The sequence below is a fragment of the Opisthocomus hoazin genome, chromosome 1 (genome assembly GCF_030867145.1).
Source record: "Opisthocomus hoazin isolate bOpiHoa1 chromosome 1, bOpiHoa1.hap1, whole genome shotgun sequence".
Taxonomy (NCBI): domain Eukaryota; kingdom Metazoa; phylum Chordata; class Aves; order Opisthocomiformes; family Opisthocomidae; genus Opisthocomus; species Opisthocomus hoazin.
In genome coordinates this window covers 124,071,662-124,093,983 of record NC_134414.1, presented here as the reverse complement: position 1 = coordinate 124,093,983, position 22,322 = coordinate 124,071,662, and the positions used below count along the sequence as shown (strand labels likewise).

Here is a 22,322-nt window from a genome sequence, read left to right as displayed (position 1 = left end):
GTGCCGGGCGGCTGCTGGCGGCGCGTCCTGTCCCGTCCGCGTCCAGTCCCAGACGGCGGCGGCGATGTCCGGCGGCGGCAGCCGGCGGCGGGCCGGCCCTTCCTGGCACAGCACCTTCTCCCGCTTCTTCGTCAGGAGCATCCCCGGCGAGGGGGCGGCGGGCGCGAACAGGTACGGGGGGAACGGGACCGGACCCGAGCTGCCGTCCTCTGCCCCGTCCCACCTGCCCCCGGCCGGGGAGCGCCGTGAGCCGTCGGGGCGGGGAACGCGGGACCGTGCCGGCCGCCCCGGCAGATGTTGCGACAGCGGCGGGTGAGGGAGGGAGAAGAACCGAGCGCGTTCGCTGCGCGGGGTGTGGGGGCCCGCCGGTGAGGTGCCGCGAGGCGCCTCAGCCGGTCGCGGCGGAGCAGCCCCTGCGGCGGCCGCGGCCGGGGCGGCAGCTTGTCACACCGAGTTTGAAAACGGGGCGGCGGGGGGGGGGGGGGTTGGCCCGGCTGCCGGCGCCGTGTGAGCCCCGGTCCGCGGCGGTGGCCGTAGCGTCGCGTAGCTGTGCCGTGGGACGAGGCAGCTGCCCCGCGGGGCGGGCGCGCCGGCGGTGGGCGTTAAGGCGGCCGGCCCGACCGTGGGGCGAGCGCCGGCGCCCCGCGAGCCCGCTCTGCGCGGCCCCGCGAAGTTCTGCCTGGGCCGGTCGGGCGGTGGAGCCCCGAGTGCGGCGCGGGTCGGCGGCCGGCCCTGGGGCCGCTCCCGGGCCCCGGTGCTGCCGGTAGCCGCCTTCCGCGGGTTGCGGCCCCTGCCTGGGGAGCCGAAACCGGGCAGGGCGCGGGGGTCCTCGAGGGGCTTTTCCTGGTCTGGGGTTTTCTTCCTTTCCGGTTTTCACAGTTTGCTTTTGGACTGGTGCAAATCGGGTGTTAATGCGAGATGGATGCTACTGGTGTGCTTCAGCCTTAATGCAAAATTTGTGGTTTATGGAAACCTAGTTATTAATTAATTTTTAGTGCAGGGAGACTTTACAAGATGAAAAGGTTTGGAAACTTCTTGTGTTTGTTTCTCTTCCTTTCTTCTTTTTTCCTTTCTTTTTTCCTTTTTTTTGGCCCCCCTTCCCCCCTTCTGATTTCTATGCGTCCATAGGAAAGAAGCACAGATAAAGTTTCCGCCAGTTTCTTACAGAGCCGTATTGCTGGCCCTTGTCAGTTGGGGTATTTTTGTGGTGAAAAGGTGCCAGCTGGCTAGGCCTTATTTCCTCAGGTGTAGCATTTAGTTTTTGCTTTCAGTGTGTTGGTTTTAGTCTCTTGGAGTCATTCTTGATGCTGCATAGGTTTGTGTTTAAACCAGCAGACAAGTTCAGTGCAGTTTAATCGGGTAGATAGCGGGTGTCACAGTGGTTCTTTCAGCGAAAAGCTTCAGGATCTTGCTCTGCGTATTCTTAGCAATCACGAAAAATAGCAGAGCGTATTGCTGTGGTATACTGCCGTCTTAAACGGTCTCAGAAATGCACAATGAAGATTTTTAACTTTAGGAGTTTTTTTCTGCTGTGAGCATTTGACACACCAATACATCGCCAAGAATCCCCTGGCCTTTCATGAGCGTGACATTGCTTTTTATTTCCTGAGGGGAAAAAATTAAATACAAGGAGCAAGGCTGCCAAATCAGGGGCATCTTTACAGTCGTGGGAGTAGCGTGGCTGTTGCATCTGGCAGGGGTGGTTAAGACAGGGGAGAAGGAGAAGGCTTGGATCTGGCTGAGGACCTGAAGAGGCAATAAGAGAGGTTTCATTGGACTTCTCCTCACCAGCTCCCTACAGCTGTGGTTCAGAATAAACAAAAAAGCATAGCGGTCACCATGGTAAGGAGGAAGGTGATGCTAGTTCAGTGGTTTGCGTGCTAAATAGCCTATCTGTAGGTACCACTCACGGTAGACCTGCTCCACTTATCTTGGGACTGGAGTCTATTATCTTTATCTAAATCACAGTTTAATTTCCTGCAGCCAAGAGCCTTGCCTTTATTAGGAAGCTGGGATAGTCCACCTAGATGTGAAAAGGCTCGGGCCTCTTGGCGTTGTTCTTGAACTCCTCGTGCAGTTAGCTGGAGGGTGGTAGCCGTGATCCCTCTCTGGAGTGGAAGCAAGCAAAAGCCCTCCTGCTCTAAGCAGTCCAATTTGGTATGTTAAGGAGCTGTTTTTTGTTGCATCGGGTTGCGGCGCGTTAGTCAGGAATGCTGACGTTCTTGTATTTGGTTTCCACTGGCAGCCTTCTTCGCAGATTAGCGTAATTGCATATATTAAACAGCGCTGGGTTGGGATGAGTGCCGTGCCGTGCTGCAGGTTTGCTCGTCATGTTTATTTAGTGAGCTTGGTGGTGTAGAAAAATAGATCATTGAACAAAGCCTGCCTGTGGGGAGGGGGAACCAAAGCTGCTTTTGATGTTTATTGTTAAGGTGTGGAGTGCGTGAGGCAAGTTGGGGGTTATGTCTTCTGTGAAGCATCATGAGAAATGTGTACACCAGGATGGTTAATTTCCTGTTCAGATTATCAGTACGATATATATTAGAACCAGATCAAAATTGAAATATATGGAAAGAAATTTTTGTATGGAGATATTTCACCTAGCATTGGGTTTCAAAAAAGCGGAACACCTGAGCGAAGGGATCGGTCTGTTGTACAGGACCAAGTAGACCCCCGGTGTACCTGCACTGACCTCTGGAGACATGCATCAGGCTTAATGCCTGTGCAGAACAGAATAGTTTCCTAAATTTTAAAAATGGGCAAAAGTGGGCCTGCATATGTCCAAAAGCCATGCGGTATCTTCTCCTGCAAGTTAAGCAGCAGCAGCTGGATGGAAGCCCCGAACTTTCCTTTCCCCAGCCCCATAGCTGCCGCTCAGCTTGGCGGGCTATGGCACTCTCGCCCACTCTTGCTCCAGGCACCATGTTCAGACTTAGCGTCAACAAAACAAAAACCAAAACCCAAACCTACTGTGGCCCTGGTTTAAAATAAGAGGAAGGGGAGAAGGGAATTAGACTGTTTGTTAATCAGTGTCTTAGACTCTTCCGAGAACCTCGTTTGACGAAGAGCTTATGTTAATAACTTGCCCTTACAGCAATTTGTAGCTCTGATGAGCATGAGAATTGCTGGAGGCTTGCTTGCTTGTGGAGAAAATAACCCTTGCAGATTAGTTGCAAGTTCCATGGCAGCAAAAAGCACAACACATGCGTTAAGGGCTTACTTGGCTTTTACATAAAATGTAGACGAACATGAGGTATCTCCCACCAACTGCTTGCCTGCAGAAGTGTGTTCTTCAGAGTTGGGGCTGCTTTGAACGAGGTCTTCGGTGCTTTTCATCACAGTTCTTTATCATTGACTTCCATCAGAGACAGTCATTATGCTTTACTCTATTTGCTATTTTCAGTGATACAAAATTGATTATTTGTTACCATAGTGTTTGTCCTGAAGCAGTCTAAACCCCCAGGGTGAAAAAAATCCCATTGAATTTTAACTTTTCTAATGGGAGTGTGATTTTTTTTCTTTTTTTTAAATATATGTTTCTTTAGTCCATCTGGATGAAGATACAGCTTTTAGAGATTAAGTCAATCCACTGTGGATTCTTTCAGAATGGCTGAGCAATTGTGGTGTTGCAAACAAACATGACCTTTTGGGTCATGTTAGAAGCTGCCAAGGAGGTGTGACACTTTTCACTGATTGCTTTAATTCAGAGCTACCACCAAAATCTCCTTTAAACTACAGATGTGTTTTATTAGTTAGTATATTGTTTAGCAGGTTTATTTCAGATTAATCTTTTTCCCTCCAAGTGCTGTTGGTTGGTTAGTCAGATACTACCAGTGCAAGTGGGCCTTTGCTGGATTTGTCCGGATATTTCTTCTGCATCGCTGAAATGTACCAGGGACATCAAACAGGGAAGAGGTTTTAGAGGGCTGTATTTTCTTCAGGCTGAGATTATTGTTCCATTCCTCCATTAGTTTCTAACTAAGAGCTTTCAGAGATGGGAGAATTTTGTTTATTCTGCCTGAGGAGAGATTAGAGAGTCTCTTTCCTCCTCTGGGACTGCCAGTCATTGTTCCTGTTTACAAAGAACATGTATTTTTGTAGTTGTAAAAACTGCATTTGGGAACTGCTGGGAATTGATTGAAAGGGGAGTAATACATTTCCATTATTTCTTCTGAAGTTACTACCTCCTGGCTGGTTTTGATTTGGATACCATTAGCATCTTTGAAGAAATCCATTGTTTGCTGGAAAAAATCGGCCTCTGCTTTCTAATAAAGAAACTTTTTCTTTCAAAAGACAGGATGACTTTTGTTGTTGTTGTTAAATTTTAACTCATTTGTGAGTGTACATCAGACATGACATTTTGTGGAACCAGCAAGGGGAATACTCCAACTGTATAGAAGAATTCAAATTAGACTTACCTAACCAAGATGCATTATGAAAATTTTAATTTGTTAATTTGGGTGGTTTTTTGTGTTTTTTTTTCTTCCTAGATTTTTGTGTTATTACTTTTATTGCAGGATCATTCAAAATAGTAGCAAAGGCCCTGATTCAGCAGGGTACTAAAGTGGTTGCCTGTAATTAAATGGGTAAATAGTTCTGCGTGCTATTGTGGGACTGCTTGTTTGATTAGAATTAGGTGCACACCTAGATGTCTCATGGGGCTGAGACCAGAAGGAGCAAGCCCAGCAGCTGGCCATGTACGTGTGAGACGTTTCCTGAAGGAAATGTTACTAAAATATTAATTATAATAGTAGCGTTCCTTGGAAGAAACAAAGCAATGAAATTTTTTTTCCCACTATTTTAAATGTTAACAGCATTGTCTACTTTACAATTATTGGCATAAGTGTTAGAGTTAATGCAAAATTATTTCCAAAACAGCTACGAGTCTTTGGATTTAAGAAACAGTTTTGCAAAGGTGAGAACTCCTCAGTCTTCTACTCAGGTAAACAAAAGGCTCACAGGTGGGAAAAGGGCAAAATTCAGAAACATGTTGATAGGAGAATTGTATTTCTGATTATTGAAACTTCTTAAAATGATGGAAATCCAGCTACTGCTGTTATTTTCTGGGGGGTTTTTGGATTGCATACAGTTCAGTGAGTATATGCTATTATGTTTCCAGACCCCAAAGTTGCTTAGACTTTCCAGGGGCTATTAATACATCTATTATTTTGGTATTTTAATTTCTAAAATAATTTTTATAGATTCTAACCAACTTTACAGCATCACTTTTGAAGACTTTTGAGATTGGAAATGTGGGTTTCCTTAGTCATTTCACTTTCTCATGTCGATTTTGCAACATGAAATATAGTTTCCAATTATGTCATGTTAATGTGATTTCATGACTTGCCTTATTTTGAAATCGAGTTTTGGTTCTGTGAATGTTCCAGTGTTTCTTAAATTGCTAAAATATTTTACTGAAGGCAGTGTATCTGCTTAAGAAGTTTGGAGGTCTTGGGGCCGAAGTGTGTGAACACTGTGTGGATCTGTGATTTGCCTGTGGACAGTGTTGTGTAGGTAAACATGTAGGATACAAATACAGAAAGAATTCCAGTGACAACAGATTTTTTTAATTATCAGTTAAATGTTACAAATTTAGACATCAAATTTGTTTTGGTTGAATGGAATTGCATGCTTTCAACACAAGAGAGGGAACCTTGATAATGACCGGAAAATGTCTGTAGGATACTTCCCAATGTATATTTTGTGAGTAAAAAATGGGAGAACTGGAGGAGTATTTTCTTGTGTTGAACTTGTAGCCTTGTGTGTCTCTACCAAGAGTTTTCTGCTCCAGCCTAATTAGAAGAGCTTGCTGCATTTTACTGGTGACACCGATCTCTCTTGCTTATTTTTTTTCTGGGTGCTTTTCCTTAATGACATCTCTTAAAAATTCTATTTTGCTCCATTTATCAAGAGGACAGTAGTTGCTGCTATTTTAAACCTTTCCTGGATTATTTTTTAAATATCTCCTATTTTCATGCCATTTGTAAGTACCATCGTTGATCCCCAGCCCTGCAAACGTGCCATTTGTAAACAGTTGTATCATAAGATGTCTATTCTGTTCTCTATTAATTCAATAATTTTAACCTTAGTAAACTTAAATAGTTTATAAATCTGTTTCTGATATATGACATTTACGTGCTTGTGGCCAGTAACATATTTATTTTGTAAGAATGTCAGAAACTTTATCTGATGGCTCAGACTGGCAAATATGGAGCAGATTCTACATTAATGTTGGTTACTATGCTTGACAGATGCCAGAAGAAAAATCTTGATGTAATCTGGTATAATCCTACTGCCCAATATTGAAGCAGGCTCTACTCAGAAACATTTCTATTTCTTTTCTCTAGCCTTTGTACGGCTGTTCAATTTCCTCACATGTAAAACAGATTAAATTATTCAGCAAGGGTGGTCATGGGCCATCATGTGTAATTCACTTAGTCCTGGCCTTTATACTTAAAGGTTTGGTGTGAGACATGATTTGGTTCTTGCATTTTTCATCTAAATTTTCTTTGTAAAATGTGGCATATCTGTGATTTTATAACATTTTTTTTTCCTCACTGTATTTTTAGTTGCGTTTTGAAAGAGGATTAAAAAAATCTCTTTGTTTTATACTAACACTCAATGTAGCTCACATAGTCTATGTGACGCAGTGCTGCTAATGCAGAACATGAAGCTGACCTAGCTTTGCTGCACAAGCAAAGAGCAGTGTGTAAATAAGCAGCATAAAGAGGTCTGAGAGGAAAAATTGTTTCTGTTAAAGCAATCTAAATTGCTTAATGCTGTCTTATTAAACCAATTTCGAAGTGGGATAGTTTGATTGAATATAATACATTTTGTGCTATTCCAGCACTTAAATTAATCGGCTGATTGTAACATTTCTCTTACCTGAGTTCCTGCCTCCTCCTCCTCCTGGCTCCGTTTTCTCCTTCCTTACCTTTCTCTGCTTTCTGTTCCTTTTCCTCCACTTCCCTTCTTACTTGTTTTAAATGAAATAGTAGCTTTGCTTTCCTTCAACCCTCTAATTTCAAACTCACTAACTAGTTTTTAGAATATGAACTTATCTTAATGTCTTCACTGCTTCTTCCCTATGTGTGTGGCCTAAGCTTAAGCACCGAAGTAGGGAGCCAGAAACTTCAAATTTCTGTGCGAACACTCCCTCTCCCTCTAAGACAAGCCCCAGCAGCCTTGCCAGAGACTAAGGGAAGATTTTGTTGCTGCTCCTGCCATTTGGTTTGCTAGAAACAGTGTTAGCCTCAGGAATCTTGCTGAGATGTTAGAGAAAATTTTTTATTTTGAAGCTTTTCAAAAAGGGCAGTATTCAGGGGGGGGTGGGACACACAGAGGAAATAGCTGTTTATTTGTTACTATTTTCTGTTAAAATGCATCTTTATTTTCTGTTAAAATACTAACATATTTTAACAGAAATTTTATTTAATACGAATGTACTTCAACTGTCATTTGATGCAGAAGGCAGTTTTTAGGAATCTTCATTGATTTCCTCACAAATTTAAGACACATCTTGTTGCCGCTGGGCTTTACAGTAACATTTCCTTTCAATTCATTTAACAAATGTTTGGTGTGCCCTTGTCATTCAATATACATGCTAGAAGTTTGACTCTTAGAAAATTATCTCTGCATAGGTCAGGTTCGGATAGTTCTCCTGGCTGTGCAGCGCACGAACAGCTTCACAAGTGTGATGTTAGTATCTAGAGTAAGGTGTCAATATTTCACTCCTAAGTCTATTGTAGTTGGTTGGATTAAAGGGGAAGGATTGAAAAGTTGATTTACCAAGACTTCCGGGTGACCGCAGAAGTTAACAAACATGGTGTTGATCCTAACAGCACTGGAGGAATTGGAATTGTCAAACTCTGTTTTGTTTATGAGATTGCAGCTTCAGTTGACAAACTGCTGAAATAGTATCCTTAGACCCTTTAAGGCATCTGACTTGGTGCTGATGCTCCAATTAAAATATTTGCAAGTGTAATGGCAGTGTGCTAAAAATTGACATACAGAGGGATATAAAAAGACTGGATGTAGAAAATAATTTTCTACTTGATCTATTTGAAGAAAATGAAAAGGACATGTTTTTAAATCAATTTACTTAGTATCTTCACAAGTAATTTGAAAGAGGACAAAACAGGAGCATGTGAAGTTTGCAGATGACTGGAGTGAACAGTATGGGAAACACCATGTAGATGACAGCATTAAAAGCGGACTAAGTTGCTATGATTGACAATCAGCTGAATGTTAGCTGAAGAAGCAAAATGATTCTTGGATGTATAAATAACAACGTACATGTATTCTGTGGATGAACTTTGGGTCCTAGACTACTGAATTTTGTTGTGATGTCCTGGATTTATTATAAAAAAGATGCTGACAGGCAAGGAAGGGCTCTGAGAAGAGCTCCAGAACAATTCGATGTGTGGAAAACCTCCCTCACAGAATAAAATTAAGTAGCTCAATAATGTTTAGTTCGTCTAAGAGAAGGTTTTGAAATGACAGGGTTACAGTTTGAGGAAAGACTCTGTCTCAGGTATATAACTGCAGGGGAAATGAGACTTAAGTGTTTCATGTCGTAGTAGACCTGTGACTTGAAGAGGGTATCTGAAGGCCAGGCCTTTGTAATCTGTTCCACGTGGATGTAGGTTGATCCCATAGCTGAGAGATGAGGCTTGAGAAATCAGACTAGTAAGCCTAATTTTAAGCAGTGAATTTAGTAGTAGTTTACATGGAAAAAGTCTTTATTTACAAATGTGGTAGATTTTCTGCTGCTTGATGGTTTTTAATCAAAACTGGTATGCTTTGGTCAGGTGTTAAAGGTTTGACACAAACTCCCTTGGTGAAATTTCATGATCCTGATTATCCAGGAGGCCAGCTTCGGTAATGATAAGGGTCTGTATGGCCAGTAGGGCAGCTGGTATTTATAGAAAAATATTCTATTGAATATTCTGATTTTTTTTTATCAGTCTTCTTTTTAATTATCATTTGGAAACTGGAGTGGAGAAGAAACCAATACTAGCTAACCTATGGCACTTTGCAGATGTATAATAAAAGTTTCATAATCACTACTGGTCTCTGTGTGTGGTTTGAGAATCCCTGTAATGTGCTGAAACTTTGTGAAGATTTTGGTCTTGCACATCTATATTTGATAGTATTATTAGACTTACGGTTTTCTGCTTATTCACAGTCTTCAGGGAGGCTCTCACACAGATGGATTTTTAAAGTAGTAGGTGATCAGATCCTTGTTAGCAATCTCTCTATTCCTCTCTTGAAATACCCTTCTGGAAGGTCACCGCTGAATGTGTCACTGTGTTGATGCTAAGTAAAATTGTAAAGAAGTCGTGACATCAAAACCAAGTGAGGTGTTGCTTCCCAGAGAGGAGTGTTAGTTTTGTTTGGAGAGAGATAAAAGGCAGGGGTCAGGAATTGCTATTACATCCCAGAATGTGGAAGTAAAGAAACTAGCAAGAAGGGAAGCCTAAAAATGATGATAGCTAAAGCGAGGACTCCAGTGGAGAGGGAATTGTATCAACAACTCCAAAGCCACATCGTCTTGAGGAAAACTTTAGAAAATATTGGGTCAGAGATGTCACAAGTGATGTCATGAAACCTGGAGCAATAGATGTAAGTGTAGGTCAAGCTCAGGTTATTATCATTATGTCGGTAAAGCCAGATGTAGAAGCTTTTTGCCTCTTGGAACCCTGCAGTGTACTCAGGTTAGGTATTGCTTATTCTTGTACCGTTAGAGTCATCACGTCAAATGGCTAAATGGTTTATGAGTTAATCTGAAGAGAAGACCAGTTAAAAACAAATAATGCTAGCCTAATGCAGTAACAAAGAAGAGTTTGACTGTTCAGGGACTCATCTGTCCCTGGAGATAGACATGGCAAAATGATAGAGCAGTTGCCCATCTGGTGACATCTGGACTGCAAGAGAAGTAAATGCTGGAGCTGCTGCATTGGAAGAGACTTTGGTTCTAAGCAGTGGGAGAAGAAGGGAGGGTTGACATCCAGAAGAGCTGTCGCAGTGCTGTCCAAGTTGAGCTTTAGCCAGCTGTCCCTGTTTCCTGGAGACTGCTGTTAATTTCCCCCTTCCCAAATAGCAGTCGTCAGCCTGTACCTTCTCCTTGTAAAAGGAACTTAAAATGTCACAGCAGTTACTTTCTGTTTGGTGAGCTCTGTGTCTGGTCAGTCTCAGCAAAACTTGCGTGTTTGTGCTTCAATGCACTTGCATGCTGCCTGTAGCTTATTTTTTTTTTTATCTGACACAGCATATTCACAATCTGCTGTGTGCATAACATGGGTGGAGTAGATGAATAAAGGAAGAAGGGGATGGGTTTTTAGTTTGCAAGTTCTGAGGGATTGTTATGAAGAACGAGGATGGAGGAAGCAGACTTCTTGCACCATACGGAGATGCCATGAGGGCCTTTTGAAGATGTGATTGTCTGTAATTGTCTTGTTCTGTTTTCAGAGACAGTTGGAAAAGATCTCGCAAGCTGTGTAGTTAAATTTGCTCCATTAAATTGATTTTTTTTTTCTTGACTGTAATCCCTCACGTATATTAACTAACATGAGTTTGAGTACTTCTGCTTAGATGTGTATACTTTTTGTGTGAGCAGCAATGCGGAATAGGAACATTTGTCTCGCCCATAAGAATCTCCAACCTCTCCTGCGTAAGAGTAATGGTTAAAAACTTGGACCACAAAGCTGCTTCTGATTCAAACACCACCTGTCCAAGTATTACAGAAAGGTCAAAATAGATTTTCAGCAGCAGAGGAACAGAAAGCATTACGAAATCCCATGAAGAAAGGTTTGTGCAGAAGATACAGAACGGGATCTTTTGTAACTTGAGTTTAATCTTGTTTGTTTAAAGAATAGGAATGATACTAATTAGGTTAGGCATGCTGGCAAGACAGTAGGGAAGAGCAGCAAGACAATTGAGGAGAAGAGATCCCTTTACCTTCACTGAAGATTAACCCATCCATGTTGAATGCACTAATATGTAAGAGAAGAGGAAATGTCTGGCAGAAACAGCAGCAGGAAGGCAGTAGATTACATATTTGAGATTATAATATTAATATTAAATATTATTAAAGTTTGACTCCACAGAGTTTCATCCTTGCTTTAAGCTTTTCTGGAGTGATACTTTTTTTTTGATTCTGTAAAAGGAAAGTAATATCTGCCTAAATATGTAAACAAGGCATTGAGACAGTTTGTAAATGACTGCCTGTATAGTTAAGAAGTCTGTGGAAGCAAGTTGGCAGGACAGAGGTGTTTTCTATATTCCTAGGATCATGCTTTGCTCTTTCACTTCTTAAAAGCGAGTACAAAGTGGATTCAGGACTTGGGTTAGTAGAGTCCTATTGCTGGGTATATAATTTAACAACAGTAGTTTGCGAAGCACAGAGTTGAAGACTCATGAGATTCATCTTCCTAATTTAGCAAGCACAAACGCTGAAATGCATGCTGAGAGCTGGCGGGCTGATCTGGCAAAGCCATGTGGGTGGTTAAGCACAAGCCCGACTTTAGATGTGCTGAACTGGAGGCAGCATGCTCAGTACCTGCCATGGCAAAGCACTCCAAAAATTCATCACTCCAGAAAAGCTTAAAGCAAGGATGAAACTCTGTGGAGCCAAACTTTAATAATACAGACGTGGCCCAAATCACGGGAGTGTGTCTGTGTGTGTAACCGTTCGTTCATGGTGAGCCTGTATATACTACCAGTCTGCTGTTTTCGGTTTTTAGCAAAGGTGTAGGGGTTCAGTGGTGAGATACCATGTAGCTATCAAGGCAACATTTATAACAATATTTAATTGCAGAGATTGTCCTGTAGAAAAAAATACACAAACCCCCATAGAATGCACTTCTTGAAAGTATAACATCTAGCCCCTAATAATAGGATAGCATGGGCATATAAAAAAGAAAAATTAAAGAATGGGTAATTTTTAGCATAAATACTAAATGTCTTACGTATTTCCCAAGAATTAACTTTAACTGTGAATGCCATAGCTTAATAGTTGTGTTCACTGCATCTCTGAGTATAGACTCATGTGGACAACGTGAGCTTCTATTGCAACATAAGAATATGTGTGGCATAATTACATTAGCTTCGCCATGTTTTGTTTTCTTTTTTGACAGGGAGATGAGGGTTGTGCATGAGCCTACGAACTTTACTATTTTATTGTCCCCTTCAGAGAATTTGTGGGGAAAATACTGTGCAGTGTTCCAAAACTTGTGGTTAGTGACTGTTATGTGATTGATGCAATGATTAGAGGTGGGGAAAGCCCTAAAAATTGTAGGGGGTTGATAGCGGGAAGTGATAAGTTACATCATTTTAGGTCCTCTGCAGCCTGCTGTAGGTGACCCTGCTTCAGCAGGAGGGTTGGACTAGTTGACCCACAGAGGTCCCTTCCAGCCCCTACCATTCTGTCATCATTTGAGCCCAATGAGCAGTAACCAGCCTGTTCTCAAGCCCTAAGTACCAAGTGTGGCACGAGCTACTAAGTCTGTGGTGTTTAGGCTGTAGAAGGTAATCTTGACTCTTTGGGAACAAGAAAACAATTTGATCCTAAACAATCCAAGAGGCTTGTTTCCAGCAAAGCGAGCTTTTGTGCTATAAACTTCATTCATTCAGCATGAGTCATTTGGTTTCAGTCAAAGATCTGTTTAAAACCAGGCCCTGGCTAAGGGTAGAAAAGGTTCACAGAAAGTAGCTCCAGTGCTGAGGCGAGCTGCAGTGGTGTGTGCTCGCTTGCTCCTGCCTGTTGAGTGGCATTCAGTGTCCCTTCGTTTGTGCTGGTACATATCCCTGCACTGTAAATTGGGTCACGGGCTGAGTTTTTCCTGATGGAAGCTTCTGCTCCTCTCTTGATTTTATCCAAGACCATGGCCCTGCTGAGAGTCCTGCTCGGTTGAGGAGGAAGGCGTGGAAATTGCTAAAGCTGGTTCTGCTGACAAAGTCAGCATGTTGAGGAACTACACCCTCAAGCAAAAGGTTCAGGAATGTAGAAACGCTAGAATATAAACTGTGAAAGGGTGTGGGGAATTGCTTCCAGGTTTAGGTTTATTTTATGCTGGAAACTAAAGTTTTGATACTTTTTTTTTTACTTGTTGATTTTAAGATGCTTATCTGCTGAATTGCATTCTTTCGGCTTTGGTATGTACACTATGGAATTTCTTGGCAATCTGTCCAAGACCGGCTAGCTGGAAGAAAGTAATACAGGCATATATTTCAAATACAAACAAGAAGTAGGAAAGTGAAAAAAAGTTTTGGGAGAAAACATCATGTGAAGGGAGGAATATGAGCAAAACAAAGTGATAAAAGTATAGGATGATGGTGATCTGTGCTGGCAGTACTTAATGAAAGCAAGGATCTTGTTTGTGGTCTGCAGACCCGTTCCATAAAGAGTGAATATCCTGAAGCCAGGAAGGATGTCTGGTGGAGATCAAACTCATTATTCCGCTCTATTAAGTACAGGGAATTCCTGTTCATGTCAAGTATATCAGCATCAGGAAAAGCTATGCAGATCTGAGAAGGGTGTTTTTTTAAAAAACACTAGGAGGGAGAAAATAGGTTACATACTGAGAAGTGCTTTTATTAGTGTGCCAGATTGCCCGGAAGTGATTGTGACATCTCCTTTGCAAAAGACATGAACGGCAGAAGAAATTAATAGGATAGAATATTAATTTATCTGCTCTGTCTTACAGGGAGGCAGAGAACAGCCAAGACTTTTTGCCTGATGCTCTCCCTGAAAAAGCATCTTTGTGTTTATGAATTCATTATAAAAGATTACCTGAGGTGATCTGAAAGTACATGATTTTCACTTGAAGAGAATCTACAGAAGAGGGGACGGAGCTCTTCTTTTGATGTATCTAAAAAGATCTGAAAGATCTTGAAAAACTTAATTGCAGGAGAGCTCTGTTCTCATTTTTGTTTAGGGAATGTTGTATCTGAGCAGCTGAGAAGGAAATTAACATTTAGTCAGACTGACTTTCGCATTTTTTGTGTATATCAACATATATTTAACTTGGATGCCTAATCCACAATAGGAAGAAAGGTTGTGGAGTCTCCTTCTCTGGAGATATTCAAGACCCGCCTGGACAGGGTCCTCTACAACCTACTGTAGGTGACCCTGCTTTGGCAGGAGGGTTGGACTAGATGACCCACAGAGGTCCCTTCCAACCCCTACCATTCTGTGATTCTGTGATTCTGTTTTTTTCTGAACTCTGACTAAGACATCTTTACCTGTGGTCAGCAGTCAGTAGTGGTAGGATTACAGGTACATCTAAGTCTCTTCTCCATATCCTGGCAGAATCTCACCAAAATGCAATTATTTTTTTTTTAATATAAATAGCTTTCAGTTAATTCCTTAATACAAATTCAGAAATAAGGGCTTGTACATTTGTCAATAGCAAAGCTAAATTTCTAAAATTGATGAAGAAGGGTTTCTGAAGTGATTATCACTTCATTACAATACTGAGCATTTCTCACATAAGTTTCTGCGAACTTATTTTTCTTCAGCTTATGGTACGCAGTACAGGAAGTGATGTCTGACATTAACATCATATGTTTTCCTTGATATGTTTTTGCTTTTAAGTTGCGTGTAGCATAGAGGTTTTGATTAAAATGTTCTCTGCTGGATTGTGCTTAAGGATTGTTTAAGAATTGGGGGCGGGGCTGGAATGGCTCCCTTCGTTCTGAAGATGGTCTCTGAAGAAAGTTTTGACCAAGGTAAAATGGCAATAAGGGCATACACAGCTTTGGACTTCTGACTTTTAAAATGGGACAGTGGGTGTTGCCTTGGTAATAACAACATGCCTGTTGTCGCCTTTCTAAGATGTCTTCTGAATTTGCCTGCAAACCCCCATTAGGTGTGTTCAGTGAGGATCTGTTACATGTGGTAGCTACGGTTTGTGATGATTCCATCTGTCTTGAGTATGCTCCACTCAGTCACAGTCCTCAGCGTAAGGAATGGGGGTGCCTTCTAGCTGCCTCCTGTGCTAGCTAATGCTGTGGCAATGAATGCTGCTGTAGTAGTTGATCTGCTATAGTATCATTTTCCCAACAGAAAATAATACATATGCTCAGAAAGCCTGGGTTTTTTTCAGCTGGAAGGGCTGAAATGCTGTGTGCCATTAATGAATTCTTGAGTTTGAAAATCTCTGTATGAGATGAAACAGGCATTTTGCTTACAGCTTCAGCTTTTTGGGGTATGGCTTTTTCAGTTGCGATATGTGCAGAATGTGAGCTTGTGGTTTGGAAAATACATTCTTCTGTCCTTGTAAGTTAATGCTCTCTTGTGTTTGAATTGAATGATACTGTGTTGGCTCTCAGGTAGACTTGGATAATGCAAGTCCTCAGTGTTGCAAAATATCTTTGTTTTTCAGTTCTGAAAACAAAGGGAGTGAAGCCATAGATTTAAAGAGCAACCAAAAGGAAAGCAAAACTCTGCCTGCACTTTTGAAGGTATGATTTTTATTTACTAATATTTAATTGAGCTAGCACCTGCCACCTCTGCCTGTGACTGCTTGCTAGTGTTCTGATGTTGGATGTATGCCTGCATGGTGATGTAGCAGCTGGTTGCCATATTCTGGATTAGGGTCCATTACGCCAGGGTGCTAGTACACATGCAGAAGACAGAAACACTGTGCTTCACATTCTTAAAACAAAATTCATGGCTTTACTTACATTAATGAAGTGGTAGTCTAGTGCTAATTCTGCATGGAGAAGGAAGAAGGAAGCTAGTATTTTTGTCAAATGATGGTTTCAGGCATTCCTCTAAAGCACTATTTCTATATAATTTATGAATATCTACCCAGCAAGTGTTTGCCTGCCTGAAGGTCCACTGGTTGCCAACAAAAGCACTGTAAGATCTTTCTGCTAAAATTTGCATGCATGTTGGCTGTTCTTCACCACTGTTATCCATGTTAATCATGCTTGTCTTGGCCTGTAAGCATTTTACTGCAAAAAAAGGATATGTTTCTCTGATCAGGGCTTTCTCCTATGTCACTTGACACAAAGTGGTGGCTGCCAATAAAGTTGTGTTCAGATCTAGTCAAATATAAATAATTATGTACAGGACAAGACGTGGTGATAACAGCTGGTTTTGCTGTAACATTGTGCCCTGCAGAGAGCCATTTTAGTGATTCATTCACTAAGTACTTTTGCTTGTTTTTTTATCCTTTTCCTAGTAGCTTAATGCAGATAATATTGTGGCTAGTTCCCCGAAAGGGCCTTGACTAGTCTGCCAGATTTATTTGGCGATGCAGTAGGCTTCTTAACCCACAGAATCATAGAATGCTTTAGGTTGGAAAGGACCTTTACAGATCGTCTAGTCCAACCCCCCCTGCAGTGAGCAGAGACATCTTCAACTAGACCAGGTTGCTCAGAGCCCCGTCCAGCCTGGCCTTGAATGTTTCCAGGGATGGGGCCTCCACTACCTCTCTGGGCAATCTGTTCCAGTGTTGCACCACCCTCATTGTAAAAAATGTCTTCCTTATATCTAGTTTAAATCTACCCTGCCTTAGTTTAAAGCCATTACTCGTTGTCCTGTCACAACAGGCCTTGCTATAAATATTTTCCACATCTTTCCCGTAGGCCCCCTTCAGGTACTGGAAGGCTGCTGTAAGGTCTCCCCAGAGCCTTCTCTTCTCCAGGCTGAACAGCCCCAGCTCTCTCAGCCTTTCCTCATAGGAGAGGTGTTCCAGCCCTCGGATCGTCTTTGTGGCCCTCCTTTGGACCCACTCCAGCAGGTCCATGTCTTTGTGCTGAGGGCTCCAGAGCTGGACGCAGGACTCCAGGTGGGGTCTCACCAGAGCAGAGTAGAGGGGCAGAATTGCCTCCCTTGATGCTGCTGGGGATGCAGCCCAGGATACGGCTGGCCTGGGCTGTGAGCACACATTAATGGCTCATGTCCAGCTTTTCATCCACCAATACCCCTAAGTCCTTCTCCTCACGGCGCTCTCAGTCCCTTCATCCCCCAGCCTGTATAGATACAAGGGGTTGCTCCGACTGATGTGCAGGACCTTGCACTTGACCTTGTTGAAGCTCATGAGGTTCACACAGGCCCACTTCTCAAGCTTCTCCAGGTCCCTCTGGATGGCATCCTATCCGTCTGACATGTCAAGGATCTAAGATTTCTACCTTTTGTTGCATTTATTGAGCAGCAACGATGTATGGAGAGACAACCAGTCTTCTTCCTGTATGGCCTACAGTCTCTGTGTAGTTGCATCTTCATGATCTAGGGGCCCTTTGGGCTTTGCCAAAGGTGAAGAGGCATTGTAGTTGCCTGTACAAAGACCCAGTTCAGTCCAACAGGTTTATTAGTGCAAGAACAATTTCATGTTGAATGTAGTTTATTGACATTGAGGTGGGAAACGATGCAGTGATGTTTGTTCGGAAGCCCCGTGGATTCAAGCCAACCCTGTCAGTTCTGAGCTCCTGGAAAACGTCACTGAATGCCTTCCTGTTACCATAGATCACAGACTATTGATTTTATGCCTTGAAATGCAGGCATAAAGGATTCTGATAAACCAGAGGAAATTCTACTATAATAGGAGCAAATTTTCTGCGCTTAAAAAGACTTATTTTCCTGTGTTAGATCAGTGAAAAATTCTAGAACAGGTTTTCCTTTTGAAGCAGGTTTTGACTGGGGAAGGGGAATCATTTACTGTGCGTGCACAGGACTTCAACATCAGGAGTTGCTTAAAGGAAGTATGAAGAGGGCTAGTCTCAAGAAACAAGCATGATGTGTAGGTGGAGCAAAGGCAGTATAGCAGGTTTAAGTTACCTAACAGTGTCTCTTTCTTGCCAAAAACTAAATCTCATTTATTTTTTTATTTTTAAAAGCCCAAATTGAGAATCTTTCCTGCTGAATCTAAATTCATTGCAATAAATTTTTCTGCTCGGAACTTGTGTTTTTGTAATACTGTACTAAAAGTTGGTGCCAACATTAATGCTGTAAAGTTTTGTTCCAAATATCTGATCTGTTTTCTTTGTCTTGCCATAACTTTAGTTATGTTGTCTTTGACCTGTGTTTAGAAGTTCTGAAGTTTTACAGTGTCCATTACATTATCTTTTAAATATTATCTGATGTTTTGTACAGGCTTTATAAGAAAGGTGCGGTTTTCATATTGCTAGAATGTGCTGGCTTTCAATGGTACCGAGAGCTTCCTGTCTAACTTACTTCCCTCTTTCTTAAGCTGATCAAAAATCTTCTGATACACTTGAACGGTTTCATATGTATAGTAATGAGTACTTTTAGCACTATAATTTTATGTCTTGTGTGCACAGGAATTACAACTAGATAGTAAAAACTGATTCAGAAGAGGTGGAAAAAGTATTTTCTACTGCTCCCCCCCCCCCCCCCTTTTTGGTGAAGAAAATCTCTATCTTTTTTTCCTGCCACTGTTCCCTCCAACAGACACTTGCATTTTGACAACACCACACTGTCCAGTTGCTGACATTGGCCAAAATAAGCTGTCTTGTGCAAAGATAGCTACAATGCAGCTGAACAGTTGGAGGGAATTGAGACTGCCTCATGTGAAAGGGATAATGTATGATATTGAGAGACATTCTGGTTTTATTCACTGAGTCATTGAGATTACTATGGGCTGAAAAAAAATAATGTAGTTATGGAAAGTGTACTTTCTGAGGAATGTCTAGTTCTATAAACCTACATAGGTAGGGTTTGGGCAGGTTTCCATACGCGTGCATGTCTCTGAGCCATGCTTCTACCTAGTCATTTAGGGTGGATGGTGTCTAAAAGGTGAAACCATATTGTGTCCATCTGTCACCAGATTAATAAGCTATCATGTTTCTGATAGACTCACATGTAGACTTACATGCTGTGATTTTGTATGTTCATTGACTGTCTCAGCAGGAGGCCAGGGAGAAATAATGGGGGAACTGTAAGTGTCTGATTTAGCAGCGAAGGTCGGACATCTATATTATAGCTGACTGGGTGAGTAGAGCTGGGAAATGTGCTGAGCTACGGTAGCTTTTTGGCTTTTCTGAGCACTTTAGTTACCAGTTCTGTACTTTACCCCTGCTATTTTTTTTCCCTGTGATGAAATAGTTAGCTCATGGAGGGAGGAAAAGGTATTTTAATACTCACCTTATGAAAATAAGAAGCCTAATATTTCTGTGTCAAGGTGACTTTATCAGTCATCATTGATCACTTTTGAGAAAATATTTCTGAAATGTATTTGTCATGTCTATTAATTCATTGCCAGAAAGTACACCATCACCCATCACTATTTATTTACAGCTTTTGTTTGGCGTTTCTTTGAATTAGAGCTGTAAACAGTGCTCTTTCTGAGTAAATGCTCGATTTGAGCGATGACATTGTTGAACAGATGGTTATGTGGTTGTAAACAGTTCTTGAACTTCATGTTTAGTGTTCTAAGTATCTGCATTGCCTAGTGTCCAGTACGTGTTAGTATACCACTAACCTCACTTTTAGTGCTGCAGGGATTTTGTTTTTAAAAGGAATGTTGCAACAATGCTTCCTGCAAAAGTATGCGACGGCCTCTTTCGCAGCTTTTGGTAAAGCCCTTAAAACAGAGGTTTACAATGTGACATACATAGGTATAAGTTCAATTGTGTGGAACAGTGACCAAATAAGCTTACACCTCTACTGTAGCGAGTCACATGCTGGAGGATGTCTTGTTAGTTCGGTTTTGAAGAAATCACACAACACTCTTGTTGGATGTGCTCCTGCCACGAGTGCAACCTGGCTCCTACACGTCATGCCATACTGTAGTAGTAGCAGCAGCAGTGATAGATGCTTTGGTTAGTTTCAGTAGTAGTGAACGGCTTAGGTCCCAGGCTTGCCCTGTCTGAGTTTCTCATCCAACTGAAAGCTTTGCCATGACAGGTTAGGCAAATTCACTTGCCTGCTGATTGTCCATAGAGAGCCTTCCTGTAGCGGTGCATGGAGGAAATATCACATTCTCCCATAACTGACTAGGAAGCAATTCTTAAGCTTCTCAGCACAGGAACTACCATGTGAGCTCTGTCAAGCAAACGCAGAAGTTTGAAAAAGTAGGTACAAATGTGATACACCAAACGTATAATTTTTAGACTTCTATGTTTGAATAGCATTAAGTATTTTACAATTTGGCCCATGGGCTGAAGCCTGGATGCTAGTTGCCTGAATTAACCAGAGACAGTCTCAACCTTCGTAGAAAGCACAGGGGTAGAAAGTACTGCAGAGATTATCTAGTCCACTCCTCTGCCCCAAGGTGAGATCTCTGTATCTATGTCATACCTGATAGAAGTTTGTCTGACTTGTTCTCAAAGACCTCCAGGGATGGGGACCTCTTAAGATCTCTGCAACTTCACCAGACAACTGTTCTACTAATTTCATAAACCTTGTAATTAGAAAGTCTTTTTCTTAACATCCCATCTAAAGCTTCCTTGCTATAAATTAAACCTGTTGCATATTGTTGTCTGCCAATACTCCTGTATACTGTGAACCCAGAGAAGAAATTATTCTGTAGCCCTGCATTCTCACATGAATTTCATTTCCAAGTACCATAACGATGGTTGTATTAAAACAGTAAACACAGTATTAAAATTTGACAGCAAGGAGTGCACTTATGTGATAAGATGGAGCCAGATTCTTCTTGGAGTTGCAATAAATAGGACAAGAGGCAATGGGTGCATGTTAGAACATGGGAAATTCCAGTCACATATAAGAATTTTCTTTTTTTTTTTTTCTTTTTTTCCTTTTTCCCCCTTTACTGTAAGGGTCATCAGACATTGGAACAGGTTGCCTCAGGAAGCTGCAGAATTTTTATCCTTGGAAATACTCCAAATGCAACTGGATGAAGCCTGCTCTAACTGGAGCTGCTTTGAGCAGGGGCTTAGACTACATTACCTCCCCAGCCACGCTTCTTTCAGCCTAACTTGTTCTGTAATTCTGTCAGATCATTTTTCATCCGGTGTATGAATTCACATAAGTTTAAAAAAAATTCCATGAACTTGGTGAATATATGTAGCTGTTCTTACTGGATGTCCCTTATTCTGACTTTATAATTAGTTTTAAGTTCTACAAAAAGTTAAAAAGCAAAATGAAGCCCAGTGTCTTAGTTAACTTCATACCTTTTGTATAGCATGGTTTTGTTTCATATTGTCATGGTTTTATTTTATATTGTCTTTATTTCGTATGTATGTTATCTAAGTAATATCTGCTTAGCATGTGTGTGAAATTCGCCTGCTGAATGCCTCGGTCTTAAACCTAGCGATTAGAAATCAGAGAGCGCGGTTCTTTGTCTTCTGGAAGTCAAGGGAGGTGGACTGTTACTGCCAACCCTAAATTTTTAAAAAACTGAGAATTACTTTTTAAAAAGGTTGCTGTTGCTGCACACAACAGTGAATGAAAGACAAAACCAAAATGTTTTTGGAGTTTGCATAACCAAGATTTCTCTTGTGGAACAGGAAAACAGATCTTTTTGGCAATAATGTAGACTTTTGTTGAAATGGAACTTCATAGGTGAGGACATAGCACCTTCTGACTTCCCAGGACACTATGTTAAGTTAATGGTGTTAACAGCTGTATGTGTTCAGGAAGACATTTCAAGAGCATCCTATCTAAAGTCATGGTAAATTTCTTTGTCATCATGAAGATTTTTAGAAAGGATGATCCTGAAATGTGCTTACGTCCGTTCTTCAAATAAGTGATCTGGAGCAGGGAGATTTGTTTCAGGATGGGAGAAAGAAAGAATGGGCTTAAACCATGCTTAGTTTGGCACAGAAAACCACCGAGGAGACAGCCGAGAAGCAGAAGTGTGGTGCCAGATGCTATAGCCTGCCAACGGAATATAAGTATGTGTGGAAATCATACTATCTCACCCCATTTCCAGTGTACTGCCTACTTCTGCACGCCTTCTGCATTGAAAAGGTGAATTTCACCGTTATTTTTAAATTTATTTTCAAATGTCAGGGAATCGCCAAGTAAAAGAGAATAAAAATTATTTCATGTTTGTGAAAACAGTTTCATTAAAAGGTAATAGAAGTGTAATACTGTTTAGAGGAAAGAACAGAAATGAGACAGACAATTTCATTCTGTTCTCTCTGGCTCCATACTAGACCTTGTAGTAATAAGGTAATGGTTACATACTGAGAAGTGAGTACCAGTTCTTGTCCATAATCAGTGCTTTACAGTAATTTCAGGAGAAAGTTCAGAAGGAAGAAATCTTGAAGTAATTCTGCAAATGGCGTAAACAGAATTTTTTAAATTATGAAGTTCACTTTGTCATTCTACAGGCTTTCACTGAGTTTACAATTCCCTGTAAAGGTGACGTAGCAGAAATTTTGTT

At 41.5% G+C, this 22,322-nt stretch overlaps 1 protein-coding gene across 3 annotated transcripts in view; it reads left to right on the top strand.

The window, feature by feature from the left end:
- The window catches only part of CRYBG3 (crystallin beta-gamma domain containing 3), a 95,300-nt gene continuing 72,978 nt past the window's right edge, over window positions 1-22,322 (top strand). For 2 of the 3 annotated variants that reach the window (XM_075434794.1, XM_075434808.1), the window contains exons 1-2: window positions 1-171; window positions 15,387-15,465. In XM_075434794.1, the coding sequence (XP_075290909.1) occupies window positions 65-171; window positions 15,387-15,465 (186 nt within the window). In that variant the 5' untranslated portion in view covers window positions 1-64. The remainder of the gene's footprint in view (window positions 172-15,386; window positions 15,466-22,322) is intronic. The other variant, XM_075434800.1, reaches the window with a different exon arrangement.